The sequence below is a fragment of the Gekko japonicus genome, unplaced genomic scaffold (assembly GCF_001447785.1).
Source record: "Gekko japonicus isolate JY-2015 unplaced genomic scaffold, Gekko_japonicus_V1.1 scaffold351, whole genome shotgun sequence".
Taxonomy (NCBI): domain Eukaryota; kingdom Metazoa; phylum Chordata; class Lepidosauria; order Squamata; family Gekkonidae; genus Gekko; species Gekko japonicus.
The window spans coordinates 1,189,197-1,213,060 of record NW_015172561.1 but is presented as its reverse complement, the minus strand read 5'-3'; the positions used below and the strand labels follow the sequence as shown (position 1 = coordinate 1,213,060).

Sequence of the window (23,864 nt, the reverse complement as noted above, 5' to 3'; positions counted from 1 at the left end):
GCTGTGCGCCCTCAGAGCCCCCCCCCCCGGCATGTGTGTAGAAGATGAAGCTGATCAGTCAGAATGGCGTTTAAGGGATGGAAGCGGCAGGCTCAAGCTCTGGTGCTCTTCCTCCCAGTCCTCCCTTATAGGTTATATATGTTGTATCGGTGTATCTGGCTGGATCGAGTTCATTCCTTTCTGCTTTCCAACGTGTGTGTGTGTGAGAGAGAGTGAGAAGCGGGGATCAGGCTTGCTAGGCAGAACCTGACCTTCCTTACCACAGAGATGGTGGGGTGGGGGGAAATCCAAGATCACACTGCCTCGTCAGTGGCTTGGCAGGTATGGAGTGAGAGTGGCTGGCTGGCTTGTGCAGGATGAGACTTGAGGCGCCTTCCCCGGCCGGCCGTGCACACTGGTATAAATGGGACAGTAGTGCCGGGATCTGCTCACCTGAGCTAGCCTCGTCTCCTCGTTTTGCCTCCCCTGGAAAAATGGCACCAGATGGCCCTGCTTTCGCTTTTCGTATTGTGGGCATTGGCCTTCCAGTTCGTTCTCCCAATGCGAGGGGCAGGTTTATCACTGAGGCCGCAGCCTCGCTTGATAGGCCCTGCCTGTGCCCTGGAGTGATCCCCCCGCCCCCACCAACCGGCTTCTCTTCTCCTTGCCCTTCACCCGCAAAGCGTTCTGCTGAGGGAAGCACGCGTGCTACGCGGCCGGCGTAGCATCTGCTGAACTGGGAGAGAGACTGATTTGCATGGCGGGTGTGCAGGAGTGCATGAAGGGCTCTCTGGGTGTGCAGCGCAGGTTGGCTGCTTATCTCGGTGAAGCGCAGGTGTGACAAATTGATGGCCCAGAAGCAGACGTTTGGCCATGTCAGGGGCTTCTGTTTTACCGCAGCAGCAGGGGAGCTGCAGGTGTAGGTCTGCTCTTCCTGGAGAGCTTAACTTTAACCGAAATCTTACTTGGTTCTGCTGCAGCGTGGGGGGAGGAAACCCCCTCCACGGCCTAGCAGTTAAAAACTGTTCACAGCAGAACTGTGTGCTGTGTTTTATCGTGGACGAAATGTGCCTGATCAAGAGAAGGAAAGAAGCTTCTGTCAACCACAGGCTTGTTTCAGTGAAGCATCGGCAAAGCGATGTTCTAATTCTTCTTTGATGGCTTGTATGTTACCCTTGGAGGGCCATGGCCCTTCGTGATGGGGGAGGCTGCCATTGAACGTTCCTGCCGGCTCCTCTTCAAGAGGTGTTTGCTGGACCGTGAGTTTCAACAGAGCAGCCATTGTGCTGCGGCCAGTTCCAGGGAGGCAGAGGTGATTACCCTTTGCTGCAAGACAAGAAAGTCTCAGCCCACTGAAATGAATGGACTGGCCATGGCCCTTCGTGATGGGGGAGGCTGCCATTGAACGTTCCTGCCGGCTCCTCTTCAAGAGGTGTTTGCTGGACCGTGAGTTTCAACAGAGCAGCCATTGTGCTGCGGTCAGTTCCAGGGAGGCAGAGGTGATTATCCTTTGCCGCAAGACAAGAAAGTCCTGTGAGTCCTGTAAAGGCTAACAGAGTGTAAGTACTGTCCTATGCTGAGTGACTCAAGTCTCAGCCCACTGAAATGAATGGACTTGGATTGCATTGACTCTTCATAGGAATGCAGTGGTGCTGTGAAAGAAACATTTTGGTGTAGTGGTTAAGAGCGCGGGCTCTAATCTGGGAGAACCAGGTTTGATTCCTCCTTCACACGCAGCTGCTGGTGTGACCTTTTGTCAATCATAAGTTATTTCAGAGCTGTCCTCTCAGGAGCACTTCTTGAAAGAGCTCTCTCAGCCCCACCTACCTCACAGGGTGTCTGTTGTCGGAAGGGAAAGGGATTGTAAGCTGCTCTGAGACTCCTTCAGGTAGTGAAGGATGGGGTATAAATCCAATCTCTGCTTCTTCTATAGATAGAAGCCCATCAGGTATCTCAAATAGTAATTGAGGCAGGTTAGTACGTACACCCCAAGGAGAAGAGCCAGTGTGGCATACTAGTTAGAGTGTCAGAGCAGGATCTGGGAGACCCAGCTTGGAATTCTGCCATAGAAGCTTGCTGGTTACCTTGGGCCAGTCATACAGTCTCAGCCTAACCTACTGCCTAGAGACAACATGGAGGAGAGGAGAAAGCTGTAAGCTACTTTGAGCCCCCATTGGGTAGAAAGGCAAAGTATACATTCATGTAAGTAAATGAATGAACAATTTGTGTATTTACGGCGTGCATCTAAAAAGCAGACCAAGGGATTAGCAGTGGCTGTCTGGGCACCGAGCAGAACACAAATGAGTACAGGATCCAACAGATACAAGGCCCAGAAAGTAGGGTTATGACCAGGGGTGGAAGTAAGCTGGTACAGGCCAAGATAAAGAACCGGTAGGGAAATGGTATCTCTCTTCTTCTCCTTGGAGTCCCCCAAGAGAGACAGTATCAGTAAGAAATATAAGTGACTGGCATCCTTGGCTGTTACCCACTTTGGGCTAGTGGCTACTGGAGGTGACTAAGCAAAGCTCGGTCAAGGTGACCGAGGGCCAGTTTCTTCCCATTGCAAGCTGGTCGTTCCTGGGCTTGCAGAGGCTGCATTCCACAGTGCCCAATGAATTCCCAGTTGGCAGCTTCGAGCCAGAGCCTCCTTCTTGAAGTGTGGTTTTCATTGGAATGTGACGGCTTTAAACTCTGCTACACAATGTCCTGGGAGAAAGAGCCAGACTGGTCTTGCCAAGCTCGTTGCCTCACATGTACTGTGGGAGGATTTGCAAGCAGAGCATAGTAATTATGCCTGCCACTGGTTTGAGGCCCAGCTGTTGCTAGTTGCACCATCCCTGACAATGGAGGTTAACTGAGGCTCGTGCACTCTGGCAGGGCTTTTGTGCAGGCGTCCGTGTAGGCCAGTGGCGCACATTGCCCTTGCAGCATCCAGTGGCTGGGAGTTCCACTGGATTAGTTGTGTGTCAGGTGAAATCATACTCTCTTCGTTTCCTTTGAACAAGCTTATCAGTTTCAGTTAATGGCTTCAAGTCTTTTGCATTTTGAGGCAGAGTGAATCATTTTTTCCAGTGAACTCCCCGCACTGTTCATAACTTAAGTGCTCGTAGTACAAATATGTTGCTTTTGGGAGGCTTCTGAATCATTTTGAGATGCAGAAAATGGAACCTAGTTCATGGGGTATTGCGGCCTAGCTGCTCCTGCCACAGCCGCCCTATAAAAGCTCTTTCATAATTGATTTGCTTAGCTGTAAATTGAGAAAATGACAGTATTCAGTTGGGTTCACAGGAATTTTGTGGTGTGCTGGATCAGGGTCAACTGGGAGCAACATAGGTTGTGTTTCCTTTGTGATTTGAGTGACTGTTACTGAATCTAGAGAAGAAGAAGAAGAGATTGGATTTATACCCCACCCTTCACTTGAAGTCTCAGAGCGGCTTACAAACTCCTTCCCCTCCCCACAACAGACACCCTGTGAGGTGGGTGGGGCTGAGAGAGCTCTTGACAGAAACTGCTCTTTTTCAAGGACAGCTGTGCCAGAGCTTGTGACTGACCCAAGGTCACATCAGCAGGTGCAAGTGGAGGAGTGGGGAATCAAACTGGGTTCTCCCAGATTAGAGTCCGCACACTTAACCACGACACCAAACTGGCTCTAGGTGTTTTGATGCTGGTTTATTATATTTACTACATTTTTTACCTTGCCTTTCCCGTCAAGGAGCTCAGGGTGGGTGTTGTTCATCAGTCTTCGAGGTGAAGCAGCTTCCATGGCAGGGTGGAGATTCGAATGAGGGTCTCCGAAACACTCATCTGACAGCCTAACTGCAACCCCATGCTTTCCAAATAGGGTTCTTGTTGCACTGAAAGACAACAAGTTCTAGCATAACCTTTTGTAGACAGCATCAGCAGGTGCAATATTAGTCAGTCTTCCAGGTACTGCGAGACTCTTGTGCTTTTTTGTGCTTTTCAATGCACTTTCTGGTTATGGATATTGTAGCTTTGGCCTTGGAGGTCTAGATCCACAAAAGAGCCGATGCATCACTCGCTCGTCCAGTTGCAGTGCTGCCAGACAGATAGTTCTTGCATTTCCCGTCTGAGCACGGATATTCCATGACAGTGAACATCATGTGGACATACATGAGGCTTCCTTATACTGAATCAGACCATAAGTCCATCAAGGCCAGTCCCTGTCTACTCTGACTGGCAGTGGCTCTCCACTGTCTCAGGAAGGAATTTTAAGCATGGAGATGACAGAGATTGAACCTGGGACATTCTGCATGCTGAGCAGACGCTCTGCTGAGCCCACAGCCCTTCCCCAAGTGTAACATCGGTATAGATGCTCTGACATAGTAAATTGGAAGCTTTCTTCTGGATCTCAGGGGCTTTCTCATCTATTACTGGGGAGGGGGGAAGAGTAAGATGTTCATTTTCCTCATGTTCTGCAAAGTGGGACTCCTTCACCTCACCATCTGTGAGATCAAGCAATCCTGGGGATCTTCTGGAACCCCAAGGCCAACGTATCCACTGCCACTTTCCATGGTAAACGTGGCATGCACAAACCACTGCACCGAATGGAACATCCAGAGGCAAACAGGTCTGACTTCATTCTTGTCCTGAGCTTGGGGTGGGGTGGGGAGAAAAGACAGTTCCTGGATGTAATTGACGAAGCGGTACTTGGCTGGAGGTGGCTTTTCAATATGAGGTTTGGATGATGTGATATCCAGATGCCCTTAGGCAGGGCGGAGCGATGCCTTTGCAGCAAAATGATTTGTCTCCTCCTCCCTCCTTAGGCAGCAGATACCCTGGCAGTGCGGCAGAAGAGGCGCATCTATGATATCACAAACGTCCTGGAGGGCATCGGGCTGATTGAGAAGAAGTCCAAGAACAGTATTCAGTGGAAGTGAGTCCTGGGAGATCAGCCGTGATGGAAGGAAACCCTGAAAGCAGGCTTTTGTTCTCAGCAGCACACTGGCGGTGATGGCTGATGAGCTTCCATCGCCGCAAGTGGGGCTGGCCTCCTTGCATCGCAGACAGTGCTAGGCTCTGAGCCGCTGGAAGAGCTCTGCATTTAAGCCACCTTCACCAGCAGCCTTGCCGGGCTCTTCACTAGCTTGGTGGTTTAATTTGCAAATACCGTTTGATGGAGATCTTTAAACAGAGACATAGTGTTATTGGTCTGAGTCTCTGGTAGGCGGGTTCTTGGCTTCCAAAGACTTGTCTTTTCTAAATCTGCTGCAGAGTCTCAGAGCAATAGAGGGTGATTCCGTGATCTGACTTTTGGGAAATAGAGTGTGAGTGGGGTTCAGGAAACTCTACCAAAGGAATTGTGGAAAAGAACAGTGGGATGTAGGGGAGATTCTGTGGGGAGGTGGCTAGAGGGTGCTGGGATTGAAATGGAAGGAAGGAGGCTCTATCCTAAACTGGACTGGATACCACACTCATTTATTTCTGTGGTACTCACTTTTGTGGCTGCCGACAGCCACCTTTGCAGTCATCATAGTCAACCAAACAAGCATCATGACTAGCGGTGTGCAACTCAGATCTACCCGAGCTGAAAATATACCTGACAAACTACCTTATTGGTATTTTTCGGAACTATTTCGGCATCCCAAATGTATCTGGGTTTTCTTGGGAAAACTGAAAAACAATCCCGAGAAAATCCCGGTTGTATTTGGAAATTACAGGTAGATCTGAAAACAGCAAGAGGCGGGAGCTGTTTGTCAGGCTTCTGCCGTCCCTTTAAACTTTAAGGAGGCTGGAGAAGACAGTCCCTGCCAGCTGGGCTTGGGGCTGTCTGGCTTCTCTTGCAGCACAGTTTAAACCAGGCTGCAAGAGAAATCAGCCCAGGATCATCCTCAGCTGGGGCTGGCTCCTCTAGCAGGTTGGTTTAAATCAAGCAGACTGTTCCCTGCGGGCACAGCTTCTGATATGCAATTTTTTCCCTGTTTCCCCCCCTTCTCAGATCTATTGGACCCTGTTTCCCCCCCTTCTCAGATCTATTGGACCTGGAAAAATTCAAGATTTCCCAAAAAAATTCCTGGATCTGAAGGCTGCACTTGTATTGGAATCCGGGATTTTTTTGGGAAACCTGAATTTTCCCCCCAGTTCAGTGTACCCAAACTGGAAAATTGCACACCTCTAGTCATGACTATTGAATGCCCTGGGTACCACCTCACTGAACGTGCTCATAAAGTAATATATTTTTTTTAATTTACATTTTTATCCTGCCCTCCCCGTAGGCTCAGGGCGGCTTACACAGCATATAGCCGAAACGTATAATAAAACAATAAAAACATTAGAAATATTAAATAACATTACGTATTAAAACATCTACATTCATAAACAGTATTTGGTGCTCCTCATCTAAAAACAAGATGGCCGTCTCCTAAAAAGTCCCATTCTCATCCAAAGTGCCCACATCATGATGACCCTGTCCACAAAACCTGGGGCGTAGGTGGTACCATGGTGATGGTACCATGGTGGTGGCGGCTCCTATTCGAACGCCTGGCGGAAGAGCTCCGTCTTGCAGGCTCTGCGGAACTGTGCTAGGTCCCGCAGAGCCCTGATCTCCTCTGGGAGCTCATTCCACCAGATAGGAGCCGCCACCGAAAACGCCCTGATCCTGGTCATGACAAGTTTGATAACCCGGGGACCTGGCACATCCAATAAGTTCTGAGTCCCAGACCGTAGTGCTCTTGGGGGAACATGTGGGGGTAATATTAAACATATACCTGTCCCACCTCCCCTCTTTCTCCCAGTTGTCTTCCCTTTGCTTCCTCCTTCCGGTGCCCTCCAGTCACCCGGCAGTTTTTCTCTGTGGTTTCAAGTCTGGGTCATTGCCAGTCACACGTCACTTCCAGTGCACTGGTGATTGCTTCTGGGTGCCCTGCCGGAGAGACTGAGCAAATCCCTAAAGCCTGAAATTAGAAGAAGAGCTGTAGGAGGCACATGGAAGAGCCACATGCAGCTTGTGAGCCGCTGTGTGGGGGCCACAGATTGACCTGTGGCGAACACTTCTGTGCCTCCTCCCCAGCACAGAGTTTTCCAGCTCGCTCACAGCAGAGTAAAACTTTTTTTAAAAGCACAATTTATTCAGTCATTCGTGTATGTTAAATATTTAAATCATGCTTTTCTCTGGGAACTGGACCCAAATAAAATACAGTAAAATAAGTAAAAGCAGCAATGCTACAGCATTAAAGCTATTGGGGTGGAGAGGAACGGAGGAAAAGTGTGCACCTCATGTAGCTTTTTGTAAAGGTCTGGAAAGCCATTTCCACCCGATGCTGAAAACATAAATGAGTGGGCATCAGACCAACCAGTGTTTCAGATGGGGCCACGGTGGAAAAGGCTCCGTCCTTGACAGCAACCTACTGTACTTCAGCAACAGTGCAGGTCCTTTGCTGCGGAATTCAGTAGTTGGGTTGTACGTTATGTGTCGTGGAGATGGCAAGGGTCTGTGATACATTCAGAGTCCCCTCAGTATACGGAGAGAGAGGAGCTGCTCATTCACAACCTTGTTCTCCCCCCCCCCATTGCCTTCCTTCCCTCTCCAGAGGCGTGGGCCCTGGCTGCAACACCCGTGAGATCGCCCACAAGCTGATCGAGCTAAAGGCTGAGATCGAGGATCTGGAGCAGCGGGAGCGAGAGCTGGAGCAGCAGAAGATGTGGGTGCAGCAGAGCATCCGGAACGTTTCCGACGACGTCCAAAACAACCAATATCCTTTGCCTCCGATGCATCCTGCTTTCCCTCCCTGCTTTCGCCCTTGGACGCTCCTGCTGGGAGGGGCATGAGGAGAATGTTGGGTTCCCAGCCTCTGAAGGAGTATTGGAATCAAAAACTGGAAAAGCGGCACCCTCCCTCCCGAGAGTTAGCGCAGTCTCATTTGTAAATGTCAAGAGGTTGAAGGATTATCAGGTCTCCAACAGTAGCCAGCTAGAGGTCTGGGGCAGAGATAGCCTCTTCCTGCGGGTTGGTCCCTGCAGCTGATAATCAGAGGAGCTGCAGCACGTGGTAAAGAATTGCATGTGTTCCTTACGAGCTGTGTGGCAAGAGTCTTCTGGAGTGGGTCTTCCAACATCTATCAGTGTGGTGGCCTTGAAGGCTAGTGTGTGTGTGAGAGAGAATAACTTCTCTTTAATGAATTTACCCCTTTGATATATGCACTCACTTAAGCAAAAACTGGGGACGTTTTGACCCCTGTAAGTAAGGAAATTAAAAATAATAATCTACAGTTCTTAATTCATGGTGTTCCTCACTTTTAATGAGGGCGATTCATGCTTCCCCACTGGTTATTTTTTGTAAATTGCAACATGTTCTCTTGAAAGGGTTGGGGCCATTGAAAGAAAAATTGAAACTAACGAATTTGGGGTGAAATTGAAAAATTTATTGTCTTCCTGTTGTCCTTGGCTGCTGTTCTCTTCCTTTACTGCCAAAGAGAAACACTTTATTTATTTAACTGCTTCCTTTACACCCTGGCTTTCTCCCCGAGGGGGACCCCACGCAGCTTACATCCTTCTCCTCTCCTCCATTTTGTCTCCACAACAACCCTGTGAGGTAGGTTAAGCTTCAGAGTGTGTGACTGACCCCAGGTCACTCAGCAAGCTTCCATGGCAGGTTAGGGAGGCAAACCTGGATTTCCCAGATCTCAATCCAACAATACTAGCCACCGCACCACCCTGGCTTAATAAAGAGTTGTGTTTTTTTTTCTTAGCAAGCTCAGAGCCATTCCCAAGGTTTTTTTTTTAAAAAAAATTATGTCAGGCTTTGGGGGTCACTGATCCACCACTGTATTAATAAAGTGCACCTTTAAATCCAAGCAAGAGTTAATGATCTTCTTGATGTCCCTTCTCCTTAGACTGTCATCTCCCTTCCTTCGTTTTCTTGTTTTGTCATTGCTAAGAATTTTTTTTTTTACATCCTTATCAGAAGACTTGTCAGTTTTAAAACTTCACTCTCTGTCATTTTTCCTGGACACAGACGTACTGATAGAGGAAACGGGGTGGGGTGGGATATCCTTACTAATATCCTGCATACGCTACAGAGGAGGTTGGTGCAAATAATGGGTTTCGTGTAGCTTCCACTTCAGTACCTTTTTTTAGATCTTGGAATGTTCACTTTGCTTCTGGATGCAACAGAATTTTCCCTTGACTCCAAGAACGTTAGCCTATGTGACTGATGAGGACCTCTGCAAATGCTTTGCAGGTGAGGTTGTAGTACCCTTTCCTGGCTAGGCTTCCTCCCTGGCTCTTTAGTGCATCTCACTTTTCTGCCGTGGCTGCTGCTTCTGAAAAGATACATGCAGTTTGGGGTTCCACAGACTAAAGTCTGTTTTTATTTCCGCTTCCCTGTGCACCTGGTGGAAGGGGGGTGTCGGGTCCATTCAGCACATATAGAGGTAGAGACCGGAAAAGTTGGATCCCACAACTCCCTTGCGCAAAGTCCAGGCCCAAGTCTTGCTCCATTGCGGGAAGTGCTTCTCTGTCAAAAGTCAGCTTAGCTGTAGCCCATCTAAGGATCCCACCTGAAATCTCTTCCCTTTGGCCTCTCGTCACCCCTTGACTAATGTTCCCTCTAAGCTGTGGAGTCTTGTGAGCAAAAATTCTACTTTGTGAGCTACTGGCATTAAAGCTGTGAGCGAGCGATTTGGCAGCTGCATAAATTAGTTTGCTCTGGAGCCGTTCTTCCTGAGCTGAGACAAAAATGTGTGAGCCGGAGGCTAAAAAAGTGTGAGCTAGCGCACACTAACTCAGCTTAGAGGGAACAACTTGACGAAACTGTGGTTGGTCAGTTACGTCTGCAGGCAGGCCTTGTGCCTGGCCTGATCTTTCGAGCTGTTCATGTTCACCACGTGCTGCCGTTGGCTTGCTGATTGCATGGCTCCACGATTTGAGCTGAAATTGACCATGCCCTATGGGAAAAATACAAGTACCCTTTGGCAAAATTCATCAGAGGGTTCTTTGGGCAAATGTCAGGAGGGGCCTGAAAGTGTCATATTGATGTTTTAGAAAGAATGAGGTTAGGAAAAGGTACAGGTGGGGTTCTTCCCCTGCGAGACTGCATGTTGTGTGGCATCCGCGCTCTCCTCTCAGGCTAGTTCAGCCTGCTGATGACTGTTTCCGGTCTCTCATTTCAGGCGACACGCTGCTAGCCATTCGAGCCCCATCGGGTACTCAGCTAGAAGTTCCTGTTCCCGAGGTGGGTTGCGCAGGATGGGTGCTTGGTTGAAAAGAGACGAAACTGGGAGTCTCTTGCTGAAACTTTATGCTGAGGCCAGGTTGCTTGGCTAGCCTTCGTTACCCCAGTAGCATCACTTTAAAATTGTAATGATGGTCCTTCTCTTCCAGGGGAAGTCACAACACTGTTACAATAAGAAAACATTTCCACCAACCAGTAAGGGAGGGTCTTCCTCCCCCCAGTTTCACCACTATGATGCTGACAGTAGCATTATGAAGAACCCAGGGTGGTATCCATATTTAATTTAAGCCTCGCCAGCAAAAGCGGTCGTAAAATGGACTGTCTGGAGCATGTGGGCCTGCAAAGGCAGAGCACGAGGGGATCAGTTTTGAAGTAGTAGTGTTGATTTGGGGTTAGCAGAGGAAATGGGTCAGGTTTTGTGGGTTGAGCATGTTGAAAATGGTATTGTATCTTTGGTCTCTCCAAAAATGTCCCTATATGAGCTCCAAGGTGGGGAATATTGTGTTGGGGAGGATGTCTTGGAACCCTGTAGGCAGCTTTGTGACAACTATAGGGTGTGATCAGTCCAGGAGGCTCAGGGGTAGAGCATCTGCTTGGCATGCAGAAGATCCCAGGTTTAATCCCTGGCATCTCCAGTTAGAAAGACCACGTAGTAGGTGATGTGAGAGACCTCTGCTTGAGACCCCAGAGAGCCACTACCAGTCTGAGTAGACAGCATTAACCTTGATGGACCAATGGTCTGATTGAATCTAAGGTAGTTGTCTATGTGGCTGTGTCTGTCTCAACATAATTCCAAAGGTACACCTGTTCCTTTTTCTACAGGGCTTGAACGGGCAAAAGAAGTACCAGATCCATCTGAAAAGCACAAGTGGTCCGATCGACGTCCTGCTCGTCAATAAGGATGTCTGGAGCTCCCCTCCGGTCGTACTACCTGTCCCTCCCCCAGAAGACCTTATCCAGTGCCAGCCAGTCACTCCTTCCAAGCCCCATTCCCAAGAAGCGTCCCTTCCCAGTGGCACGCACCCTTCCGCGCCCGGGCCCAACAGCACTCAGGACCAGAACCCTGCTGCTCAGAAAACACCCAGCACCACAGGTGAGCAGGAGGTGCAGGCGGAGAATGGGTTTGTGGGAGCGGGGGGGGGGATTTGAGCTTTGTAATGACTGGCTGCCGTGCGGTTGTGTGCAGACCTCTGAAGGAGCAGGGTGGGGTGGTAACAGCCTCGGCTGAAGGCATGCGGGGCCAGAAATTTTGGCCTCCGGTTGCTCAGTAATGAATCCTCATGGCGGTGGTAAACCTGTGCCTGATCTATAACATTTACTTATTTATTAAATTTGATTTGCTAGGCTGCCTTTCCCGACTGGTAGGGGTCAGGGCAGCTTACGACAGAATAATATACCATGGTAAATGTAAAGGTTCCCTTGCTCGAAAGCCAGTCGAATCCGACTCTAGGGTTGCGGTGCTCATCTCCGTTTCAAAGCCGAAGAGCCAGCGCTGTCCGAAGACGTTTCCGTGGTCATGTGGCCGGCATGACTAAACACCAAGGCGCATGGAACGCTGTTACCTTCCCACCGAAGTGGTACCTATTTATCTACTTGCAATGTCTTGCTTTCGAACTGCTAGGTTGGCAGGAGCTGGAACTAGAGACGGGAGCTCACTCCGTCATGCGGCACCCAGGTCTCGAACTGCTGAACTACTGACCTTTCACAGCCTGCAGTTCAGCGTCTTAACCACTTGAGCCACCGCAACTCCTAATATACCATGTTAGAAATCACCTAAAACAGATCAATAAATAAGAACAAAATGCATATACAGGATGGTGGAAAAAATCAGCTCCCCCGGCCTCCTTGGGGGGCGGGGTTGTGAGGGGTGGGGAAGTGTAGGAGGGTGCCCAATGTCATACTATCCCCATCGCTGTCCTCAGCAAAATGCCTGGCAAAACATCTCTGCCTTGCATGCCCTGCAGAAAGGTAATAATTCCCCCAGGGCATGGATGTCTTCCAGCAGAGAGTCCCGCCAGGTTTAGGACAGCTGGATCTCTCTCGGGCCGGGGACCACCATGAAGTTCTTATTTCTTGGGCGCAGTGCTCTTCTGGGGGCGTACTGAGTGCAGACTGAAAGGGAGGTCTCCTCATATTATCCAGTACTCCTCCATACAGCCCCCACCTGAAGTCAGAGAGAAGGTCTCTAGCCTCTTCCTGATGTGCCAGTCATCTGTGAATGGGGAGACATTGTGTGTGTTTTTCATGGAGGAGTGTTCCGTCTGGGTAGCCGTGCACCCATAGCTGCATATGATGCAGCCAGACCTAGGTTAAGAATCTGGCCTGGTGGATCTTTGTTCTGAGCAATGCAGAATTGGCTCAAGCTTTGGGGGGATCTTCTGTTATCCTTTTCTGAGAAAAAAACAGATAAGTAGCGCTCTCCATGTTTTCGTCCACTGCCTTTACTGTCTTCCACGTCACTGTGCATCTTTCCTGCTCTCTTACTCGCTAAGCACCCTTGCCCGGTTGTTTCCAGTTGTGCCAGTGATGCTGAGTGGTGGGCCTTGTCACCCCATGCTCATCTCTGGAGGCCTGGCATGGCAAGTTGGATTCCTGGAACCTGTTGCAGGCCTCCTCCTGTCTTGTGCAGCAGCGTCCTTAGAGAACGTAGCATGTTGTCTCGGTGCATGTGCACACAGGGCGGCATTCAGTATCTTTAGACCGAGTGCCTTGGGATTTGTCCGTCTGCCCAGAATGGCTCCTCTTAACCTGCTTCTTGAAGGAAGGCTTTGCTTCCACAATACAAGAGGAAAGTGGCAGGTTGGCCCCGGGCAAATATTTGTTTTACTTCGTACACCTTGTGTGCTCTCTCGAGGATTAAGTTGCAGTCTCCCACTCTTAGCTCTTGGAATGTGTTAAGCAATCCGCTGCCTGCCTTTGTCTGCCATCCTGCCATCAAACCCAACGGGAGCCTCTCTGTTAACTGTTTTAAGGCTGATTTTCATCCTGACATCCTTCACTTTCAGAGATGGTGGACTCTGAGTTGAAAGGGAAAATCCCCCCACTAATTTGCAAATGTACAAGCTGAGGGAGGGACGCTGAGGAGCAACCGTGGGAGAGGGAATAAACCATGTGGCAGTTCCCTCCTTATGCACACAGATCTCTTGTCTAGTATTCTACAAGAGGGGGTTAAGCAGGCTGGGTTCCCTACCTCCCCCCTTCCACTGCCGTCAGCGGTATGTGCCAGACTGAGCACACTCGCTCCTCACTGAGACTTTAAAAACTTGTTCAGTTAATGTATAAATTTTTATTTTTCTGCACACATGGGGAGCCCTCTGACTATGGAGAGGCCCCTATTTTGTCAGGAGGTCGCCTAGTTTTCCTGCCTTCACGATAGTAATAAAAGAACAGCTACCTTCCTGTTAGATCTGTAATTCTGGCATTATATGATACACATAAAGGCCTTATTCTGGCTTGGGTGGTCAACCTGTGTTTGGGCTGTACCCCTTCAAAGGACTAGCCATTCCTCCGACACATGAGTCTTTGATGAGGGTGCCTTCTCCATGCCTGTTGTTAGCCCATCGTCACGACAGCGTCACTCACCTGAGCAAGGTCTTGTGGAATGGCCTGCCAGAGGAGGTCAGGAAGACTCCCTGCAAGAATTATCCAAGAGGGCTTTCACTGTACTAAATGATTCACAGAGTTACTTGGATAAATCATTAAAGACAGTGGTCTAGACTGCCGTGTTCAGCTTGCTGAAACAAAGATCCTGCTGTGTAGCGTTTGCATCATTTAATGTGTCGCACCAGTGCTTATGCTTTGCTTCGGCTCTGTTTTTAGATTTCTGGTTGGTGACACAACCCTGATCTTATTGCATTGCTTATTGAATGTGCCATCCTGTTGTTTGTTTTGACTCTCTCTGTGTAATTCGCCTTGAGTCCCAGCGAGACGGGCAGACTGTAAATAATGTAAGTAGCGATCATTGATGCAGTGTGGATGTCCCGGCATATCGCAGAACTGAAGCTCTGTTTGACCCCCTGCAGACAGCGGCATCTCGACAGCAGAGTCCAGAAGCAGCAGGGAGCTGGACTCGCTCACCCCTTCGACCGCCCCTGCCAGCCCTCCCGCCGGGCTGGACACGCAACCCCTCCAGTCCTCCGCCTTGCTGGACAGCAGCTCCGTCCTGCCCAGTCCCTCCTCCTCCTTCGAACCGATCAAACCAGACCCCACAGAAAGTGAGTCTCTCTTGCTGGGGCTTTTGGGGAGGTGTGTGGGTAGAGTTGCCATTCTCCTGGTGGGGCCTGGAGTTTCAGCTCCCGGAATCTGAGTTGTTTTCCAGAATGCAGAGATCAGTTCTCCTGGAGGAAATGGCAGCTTTGGAGACTGGACTCTGTGGTATCTTATCGCCACAAAGCTCCGTTCCCTCCCCAAGCGTGTCCTTCCCGGGCACCATCCTCAAATCTCCAGGAATTTGCCAACTGTAGATGGGGAGAATAGTTTGGGTGTTCCAGGAACGTCACGTGATGGGGCTGGTCCCTCTCTCAGCCGTTTTCCTTGCTCTGATCCAGTTGATGTACCATTTCTAGAGAGGAATTTGGCCGCATCACATTTCTGTAGAAAATCCCGAGTCTGCTGTGGCAGGAAAGCGTTGGATCTTGGCCAGTGAGCTGCAGCTAGCAAACTCCACATCTCTCTCTTTGCTACTTCATCTTCCAGAAGCTGCAGCAAGAGTTTTTTTAAAAAATTAATATTTTATTGAATTTTAACATTCATCGTTACTAATATAATACAGTAATACTTATCACAATCATATAAATCACAAATCACAACTGAGGCTTAAGTTGATACGATACAGTAGATTTAGTGTATAGGATTGAGCACAACCATCCAAGAATAAGAAGACAGACAACACAGTAGCCAGCTTCTAGTTAAGACTCTCTTCACACTTTTCCCTGTGAATGGGGTAATGCCTGCAAGTCTGACGTTATAAAATCCCTTCCACCATTGGCTGGAACAGGCAGGGGGCACTGCAGACGCTTACAGGGATTGGCTTAGCTCCTTCCCCCTGCATCTCCCAATGTTTCCATAGAGGAGGAAGAGACAACACCATACACCATCCTTTCCTGCTCTGCTTTCTCAGAGCAGCTCTGCCTTGCTTACTCTGGTGGCAGCTGTTCTTGCCTTACTCATAGGCAAAGGTAGCTGCTACCAGAGTAGCTTCGAGGTCTTGTCTCAAGACAGAGACACATACTTGATGGCTCCTCCTCTTTTCCTAGAATGCAGAGAAAGGCAAAGTGGATGAAAGAGTGCATGCGTGTGTGTGTGGGAGGGGGTAAGTGACTGCCTGAAGCCATCTGGAGTGCCTTCTGCCTGTTGCTGATGGAAAGGAGCCTGTTTCTCTTGAAATTTTGAAACAAGAGGAAGGAACTCTTTGTATTCCTCACTTGGGAGGGTAACACTTGAATCTGCCGACTGCCTTTGGGAAACAGAGGGGTATACGCCTTCCCTCACCTGCTCTTTGACTTTCGTTTGCTGCTGAACTGCAACACAATCTGGGGAGGACTCCTCTGCTTGGAATACGTGAAGCAGACTGTTCCCAGGGGCTTTTGCTTTGTTGCACATAGCAGAACTGGAATTCACCAAGTTCTTTATAAATGTATTAAGTCATTCTTTTGGTGTATGTTCAAGTAACTCAGTTGTATCCCCCCCACCCACCGAAGGCACAGATTCCATTTGATATCACCCAAAGTGTAGAAATCTCTCTCTGGGGCAAGGGTTGCTCATGTACCTATATCTTTCTTTTAAAATCCGTACTTTTTAGCTAGAAAGTAAAGGGTAAAGGTTCCCTTGCTCGAAAGCCAGTCGAATCCGACTCTAGGGTTGCGGTGCTCATCTCCGTTTCAAAGCCGAAGAGCCAGCGCTGTCCAAAGACGTTTCCGTGGTCATGTGGCCGGCATGACTAAACACCAAGGCGCACAGAACGCTGTTACCTTCCCACTGAAGTGGTACTTATTTATCTACTTGCAATTTCTTGCTTTCGAACCGCTAGGTTGGCAGGAGCTGGAACTAGAGCCGGGAGCTCACTCCGTCATGCAGCAACTTGGGTCTCGAACTGCTGAACTACTGACGTTCCACAGCCTGCAGTTCAGCATCTTAACCACTTGAGCCACTTGAGCCACCGCAGCTAGAAACAGCCTCCCAAATAGTACTTAGAAATCTGCTGCAATTGAAATGTCATGTAAAGTGCTGTTTGGAGAAGGGTGCTCAGCGGGGTCTGACTGTAGGCCCAACAGAACGAAGCCCAGGTGCCGCTTCCCCTCTCCGGGACATTGTTATGCCTGCTCTCCTTCAAGGAACTCAGGACATAACAACGGTCTTTCTTCTGCACTTTATCCCTACAAGAACCCGGTGAGGTGAGGTTAGGCTGAGAGAAGGTGACTGACGAAGGTCATTCAGCTTCCATGGCAGCATATTAATTTGAGCCTCGGTCCTCTCAGATATTACGCTGACACTCCTGCCCCAGCCCCACTCTCTCAAGCCCTATAAGGACATAAGAGAAGCCAATGTTGGATCAGGCCAATGGTCCATCCAGTCCAACACGCTGTGTCACACAGTGGCCAGAAATACCAGGTGCCATTGGGAGGTCCAGCAGTGGGGTGTGTGGGAGTCCAGTTGAATCTGAAGCCAGGCATGAAGGCCTGTCCAGCTGCCGTCCCTAACTGCAAAATTCTATGGGCCTAGAGAAGCAGCTGCTAGGGTACTGATGATGGCTTAAGATGATGTATCTACACTACAGACTTAAGCTGATTAAAAAATAAAACCTCACAATTGCCCTAGGTTGGAGAGGGCGGTGATAGTTGTCTGCTGAGTATCGCTGATGCTCCTAAAAACTACCGTTTCCAGGTTACCTAGGGAGAAGGAACACCTGCTTGTTTGAAAAATGTGTATAACAATTTTCCTGGCAGCACTAAAAGCACTTTCAGCCTGCAATGCAGCCGTGCCTTTAGTGACCTACGCAACTGTGGCCGAAATGGCCTAATCTGCCACTGTAGCAAAGTGTTCTTGGATTGCCCAATCAGGGTTGAACAACCTATGGCGATTGCTCTGTTAGGGAAGTTTATTGGCATTGCACAAAAGCCTGAGCCGTCTCTTCTGTCTTTCAGTACTGGAGCTTCCCAAAGAGCTTTCAGAGATGTTTGATCCAACAAGAGGTATGTAGCAGAACTGTATTTTCATTTGCTTTTCCTGGGGAGCATGAAGGAACTCGTGTCTGCTGGACTCTTAGTGCTCTCCATCTGGGGGCGGGGGAGGGGAGATGCCATGTGCATAGAGCCAGTTTGGTGTAGTGGGTAAGTGCGTGGACTCTAATCTGGGAGAACTGGATTTGATTCCCCACTCCTCCACTTGCAGCTGCTGGATGACTTTGGACAAGCCATAGTTCTCTCAGAGCTGTTCTCTCAAGGGCAGTTCTGGAAAGAGCTCTCTCAGCCCCACCTACCTCACGGGGTGTCTGTTGTGGGGAGGGAAAGGGAAAGGAGTTTGTAAGGCGCTCTGAGACTCCAAGTGAAGGGCGGGGTATAAATCCAGTCTCCTCTTCTTCTCTTCTTCATAGAAGCCCTAGAGTGCAAAGTTTGAGTCCTTTAAGACCAACAAAATTTAATTCTGGGTGGAAGCTTTCGTGTGCACGCACACTAGAAAGATTGCTGTTCAAAGCCTTTAAGGGGGTGGTGCTTTGTGGGAGCATCTTTGGATAAGAGCGGCCTCTGCTGGATACATGTGGATTAACAGCCAGTTCTGTCATTGCCCCTGCCTAGTGTACCTGTAACTCTGTTTAATTTGCCCAGCAAGACTTGAAGTACTGCAGGCAGACATCATTTTTTAAACAATAAGCAGGCATCATTTGTCTCTGCTTGCATTTTGGAACATTTTCCTCCGGTTTTTATTAAATAAACTGCAAAGGCATCACTTTAGTCAGTAGACATGCCAAAGAAAGACATATCGTATAATGGCTGGAGCCAGCGTCACATAAAACAGAACCTTCCTGATTGTTTTACATCTAGTGTAAAACAATATAGTCTACAATCCCTATCCTATATATAAAAATGAATAAAGAATTACTTAAATCTTGAACCGTATGTTGCAGTGTCATAATAATAAAGTGCTGTCAAGTTGCAGTGGACTTATGGTGCCCCCTGTAGGGTTTTCAAATGAGATGTTCAGAGGTGGTTTGCCACTGCCTGCCTCTGCATAGGAACTCTGGACTTGTTTGGTGGTCTCCCGTCCAAGTACTGACCAGGGCTAACCCTGCTTAGCCTCTAAGATCATAGAAGGGGAAGTCGTGGAAGTAGTGACAGACTTCACGTTCCTGGGATCCCAGATCACCGCAGACTGTGACAGCAGTCATGAAATTAAAAGACGCCTGCTCCTTGGGAGGAAAGTGATGGCGAACCTAAACAGCATGATAAAAAGTAGAGACATCACCCTGCCAACAAAAGTCCGCATGGTCAAAGCAATGGTATTCCCAGTAGTCATGTATGGCTGTGAGAGTTGGACTATAAGGAAGGCCGAGCGCCGAAGAATAGATTCTTTTGAACTATGGTGCTGGAGGAGACTCTTGAGAGTCCCTTGGACTGCAAGAAGATCAAATCAGTCAATCCTCAAAGAAATCAACCCTGACTGTTCCCTGGAAGGCCAGATAATGAAACTGAAGCTCAAATACTTTGGCCACCAAATGAGAAGGGAACACTTACTGGAGAAGACCCTGATGCTGGGAAAGATTGAAGGTCAAAGAAGACGGGGACGGCAAAGGATGAGATGGTTAGACAGTGTCATAGATGCAACGAACATGAAGTTGAGCAAACTTCAGAGGATGGCGGGAGACCGAAAGGCCTGGTGTGATCTGGTCCATGGACTCGACTGTGCGACTGAACAAAAAAATGCTTTTTGTAATAATGCTTTTAGTATTTGAATTATGGCATGGAATATCATTGGAAGACACTATGGACAGTAGGTTTTCAAGAGAAACTACCACGGTACATTGCCTCATAATTTATGATTGGATAGGTGCTTCAGTGTGTTCGGATGAAGTTGTGAACGAAACGAAAGCCAACTCCGGGGAGTTTCGTCAACCCACTTCTTTTTTTCTGTACCTGTGGAAGAAAAAATATGTAACAATGTGGATGTGTTATTAGCTATTATAAAATAACATTGTTAATATATTAGAGAAATTGCATTTCATTTCATCCCAAGCGCTGAGTGTCAGCCTGTTCTCTGGTTTATTAGTTGTCTTGGGCTGTTACCATTTATATTACTTAGCCTCTGAGATCTGACAGGATCGGGCTCATCTGCACTGTTCAGGCTGCGGTACTGCAATAAGGGTTAAATATATCTAAATTTCAAAAAATGCCAGCAATCACTTCCCAACGGTTATTTTATCAATCAATGCAAGATTACTTAAATATTAAATAACAAAGCTGCAAAATATTACACTGCAGTAACGAAGGTTTAATAAACTTTAGCTCTTGCTGTATAAGTTTTAACGTGCTGGAAGAGGTTCGTTGGCCCTTTTTCAACTCTGATCACCCAGCATGATCTGTGTCCTCTTCCCTACTGAAAACGGAACTTTGGCTGGACAAGAGGCTCGATGGGACTGTTCTGTTCACGCTTGGCCCCTGCTGGAGCTTCGCAGTGTCAGGGCAGGGAGCAGCTGCCCGAGGGGAGCCCAGAATGGCCTTGAGTGGCTGTGCGTGGCTCAGTGCTGCCTGCATTTGATGCTTGCCCTGCCAAGCCTCTCCAAATGCTCGGCTACAGTTAAAACGAGAGCCAGCGTAGTGTAGTGGTGCGGGAGCTGGGCTAGTACCTGTGAGACCCAGGTTCGAATCCCCACTCGTGCCGTGGAAGCTCGCCAGGTGACCTTGGGCCGGCCACAGCCAGCCCAGCCTACCTCACAGGGTTGTTGTGAGGATGAAATGGTGGACAGGAGAACGATGTAAGCCGCCTTGGGTCCAGTGTTCCCTCTAGGCTGAGTTAGTGTGAGCTAGCTCACAGCTTTTAGCCTCCAGCTCAGACATTTTTGTCTTAGCTCAGTAAGGATGGCTCCAGAGAGCAAACTAATTTATGCAGTAGCCAAATCGCTCGCTCACAACTTTAATGCCAGTAGCTCAACAAATTTTTGCTCACAAGACTCCACAGTTTAGAGGGAGCATTGCTTGGGTCCCCACTGGGCAGAAAACTGGGGTATAAACAAATTTAATAAATTTTTAGAAGCGTGCTTAGGTGAAGAAGGGGAGAGGCCCTGAGTCACGGGGCAGAGGAAAAGGGAAGTGAAAAACAGGCGCCCAGCCTGGGAAGCCGGTGGCAAAGTACGGAAGTGTAAAGTGTCTCTTTCTCTCACACAGAATGCATGAATTCTGAGCTGCTTGAAGAGCTAATGTCCTCTGAAGGTAAGGCTGAAGCCGGGGATCCCCAAACCATGTGGAGCTTATGGGTGCTTTTGGAATGTCAAGAACGTTGTGTAGGCACCACCACCAGATGGCTGCCAAGGGGAGTGGGGCTAGTCACTGGACATTGGGAGGTTCCAAGCCCTGGGTGCACCTGTGATGACTGGAGGCAAGCTCTCTCTAAACGGCGACTCCCTGCAGACCCAAAGGGGAGGTCTCCCGGGCTCTTCCGATGCACGTTTTGCTCCAATGAGGTGGAAGAAAGCTGGGACTGAAGAAGCGGGCATGCTAGACCACATTGGCAGGCCATAGGTGTCACTCTGGGAATCACAGCCTCAGGGGTAGCCTCATATGCTCTGGCGTCCCTGCAGCGATAGCCTTTCCTGACTCCTGTTTTCTCTTTGGCCAGTGTTCGCTCCCTTGCTGCGCCTCTCCCCGCCTCCTGGAGACCACGACTACATCTACAACCTGGACGAGAGCGAAGGGGTGTGCGACCTTTTCGACGTGCCTATCCTCAACCTCTGACTCTGGGCAGGCCATCTGGATGGACTTTGGGATGCGCCGATACATATATATATTTTTTATAAAAAACAACAAACTGGGGGAGAAAAGCCCCTCCGTGGTTTGGGGATTCCTTCTTTTTTGCTAGTGCTTGAGTGACTCACCTGGGCTGCTATAGTTTGGACACGAGACGGAGAGGAGCGGACTTCCTTCCTTCCAAGGCTTGGCAGCCCCGTTTGGGGGGCTCCTTCCTTTTCCGCATTGCACAGGCTGAGTCTCTGATTTTTTTTTTAACCTCCATTTTAGCTGGCCTCTCCCTGAATCCCAGGCCTCCATCCCAGATGGACTTGCATTTGAATCTTCCCGTTTAGCCCAAGAGCTTTCTGAGGTCCATCCCACCTGCTTTTGGCTTTCCTGCACTCCTGGAGAGACACTTTGTGTTAGGAACCCGGGGGCTGATCCGCAGCCCAGTGTATTTGGGAGAGCAAAGGATCAGTCTCTCTTATACTTTGTCCTCGTCGCGAACACGACTGTGCTTTGTTTGGCGATTGTACTTTTGTGTGTGCAGAGGGGTGAGCAAGGTGGGAGGCCGATGCCACAGGGATCCCAGCAGCCTCACTTTGCATCGGTTTTTACCGTAGGACAGGTGCTTAGAAGCGGCCTTTTAGAGTCCAGTCCCTCCTCATTTCAAGACACAGCCATCTGTATTGCTCAGAAGGCCACTGTGAGCGGAGTGGTTCTTCTCCTTTAGCTGCGTAGATGAACAAAAAGGGGGGGGTTCTCCAGCTTTGCACAGTCACTTTCCTCCGAAGAGACGTAATTGAGAAACTGATAGCTCCGAGCTGTGGCAAGGAAAAGCCTCTGGGACCTTTCTGCAAAGAAGCTGGCAAGCTGTGTCCCTGTGGGCCTGGAACTTTACAGCAGAAGCTGGTGGTGGCCTTCTGTAATTTGCCTGGTCAGCCTGAGGGCAATATTTAGGCGCTGGGGGTGGGCTGTACTGGCACAGTGGGACTGAAGACCACAAAACAGCTGTGTTAAATGTGCTAACCATGCTCCAGGTTGCACTGGGTTGCCGTGCTAGCACGTCTCTACCTTTCTTAAGCTTCTCCTGTACCTTCTAATGACAGGTGTTTGGGTTTTTACCCCCTGGTTGATCATCCGAAGGGCGAGAAATCTCCCTTTTGCACTTTTGGAAATCTCTCCCTCCGGTAGCTGAATCATCACTGGCTCTCTGCTCTTAACCTGAAGCGGACACTTAAAACGCTCACGCCCCAGCCCTTACCGCCAAGGAGAGTTGCAGCTGCTAAAGAGCTCCCCCCAAACCTTGCTGTGCGAAATGCAGCCCAGTTTCAGGTGAAGCACCCTGGCCTGTTAGTACCCTTAGGGCTGCAGACGGGTTCGGATCTAGACCATCCTCAGAACCAGGGAGTGCTTGTCTGTTGTAGAGAGGTGCTGGCCCTTCGTGGCGGGGGGAGGAACGTGCACTCCTTTGCAGAGTTGCTCCTGTCTCAAATGTGTTGCAGCTAATGCGCTTAGACTGGAGTAACTCTGCATAGTATTGCACTGCTAGTCTTACTTGCTGGAAATGGTGAAATAGGTGCCTCTGTCTTTCACCGGGTGGTGTTATTATTTGCCACCCCCTCCTCCAGAATAGAAGCTTGTTTCAGTTTCCAGAGGCTTAGAAGCCTGCGAAACAGCTGCTTGGCTTTGTTCTGGGCTTGAGTGTCCCAGATGTGTTGTGTGTCTGTCTCGCTCCTTCCGCACCCTGTGCCTCTAGAAGGCTAGCTGGCTTGCCCTGTTGGCTTGTTCACATCGGTTCCTTGACCTTTGTGTGTGTGACGGAGTGCTCTCCTAGCGGTCCCCCCCCCCTTGCTTACCTGTGCTGGCAATCTCCTGTTAGATGACGTCTGAAGATAACTAGAGAGATGTACAATGGGGGAAAATGAATTTTGATTCGTATATAAAGATTATTTTTATACTTTTTTTGCAGCAAAAACAAAACTTGCCTGTAATATTTGTACAGTGGGGTTGTGTTTGTTTTTTTTGAATGAATGAATGAATAAACTGATCCTTTCCGAGGGTGCCTCGTATCAGGACAAGTCGTCACCCTGCTCTGTAGTGGTGCAACAGAAGGGGACCCAAAGCAGATTACAGCATTTCTCCCTTTCTCCGTTTTACCCTCACAACAGTCTTGCGAGGTAGGTTAGGCTGAGAGCATGCGACTGGCCCAGGGTCAGTATGAGGTATGGCCGTGAGCGTCCTTAGTGGGGAGTGGCTGGAAAATGAGCTTGGTTTGGGAGCGGAACTTGGTGGGTTGACTCTAGCAGTGGATTTCTGCTAATGGTGAACGAAGGTAGATTTTGGGCAATCCCCCCCCCCCCCCCCGCCGCTCCCCCCCCCGCACTGTCATTCTGCCTATCCTCCAGGTTTCAGGCAGGGGCCACGGATCAGTGTAGCAGGAACTCCTTTGCATATTAGGCGACACACCCCTAATGTAGCCAATCCTCCAAGAGCTTACAGTAGCCCCTGTAAGAAGAGCTCTGTAAGCTCTTGGAGGATTGGCTACATTAGGGGTGTGATGCCTAATATGCAAAGGAATTCCTGCTACAAAAAGAGCCCAGGATCAGGTGACGGGGAAGACCTCTGCCTGAGACCCCGCAGAGCCACTGCCAGTCCGAATGGACAAGATTGACTTCGACGGGCCAAGGCATTAAGGCAGTTTCATGTGTTCACTCTGAGCACTGCCAGCTGCAGTAGGAGGCGGGAGTCCCACTCCG

The 23,864-nt window shown here is 49.2% G+C and overlaps 1 protein-coding gene across 1 annotated transcript in view; it reads left to right on the top strand.

Annotated features, from left to right (window-relative positions):
• Nucleotides 1–23,072, top strand: part of E2F4 (E2F transcription factor 4) — a 23,573-nt gene extending 501 nt beyond the window's left edge. Inside the window, exons 2-10 of the mRNA XM_015421232.1 lie at nucleotides 4,764–4,873; nucleotides 7,527–7,688; nucleotides 9,132–9,175; nucleotides 10,107–10,168; nucleotides 10,991–11,261; nucleotides 14,191–14,382; nucleotides 17,311–17,358; nucleotides 20,545–20,589; nucleotides 20,996–23,072. Of these exons, the coding sequence (XP_015276718.1) occupies nucleotides 4,764–4,873; nucleotides 7,527–7,688; nucleotides 9,132–9,175; nucleotides 10,107–10,168; nucleotides 10,991–11,261; nucleotides 14,191–14,382; nucleotides 17,311–17,358; nucleotides 20,545–20,589; nucleotides 20,996–21,111 (1,050 nt within the window). The 3' untranslated portion in view covers nucleotides 21,112–23,072. The remainder of the gene's footprint in view (nucleotides 1–4,763; nucleotides 4,874–7,526; nucleotides 7,689–9,131; nucleotides 9,176–10,106; nucleotides 10,169–10,990; nucleotides 11,262–14,190; nucleotides 14,383–17,310; nucleotides 17,359–20,544; nucleotides 20,590–20,995) is intronic.
• Nucleotides 23,073–23,864: the final 792 nt, after the last annotated feature.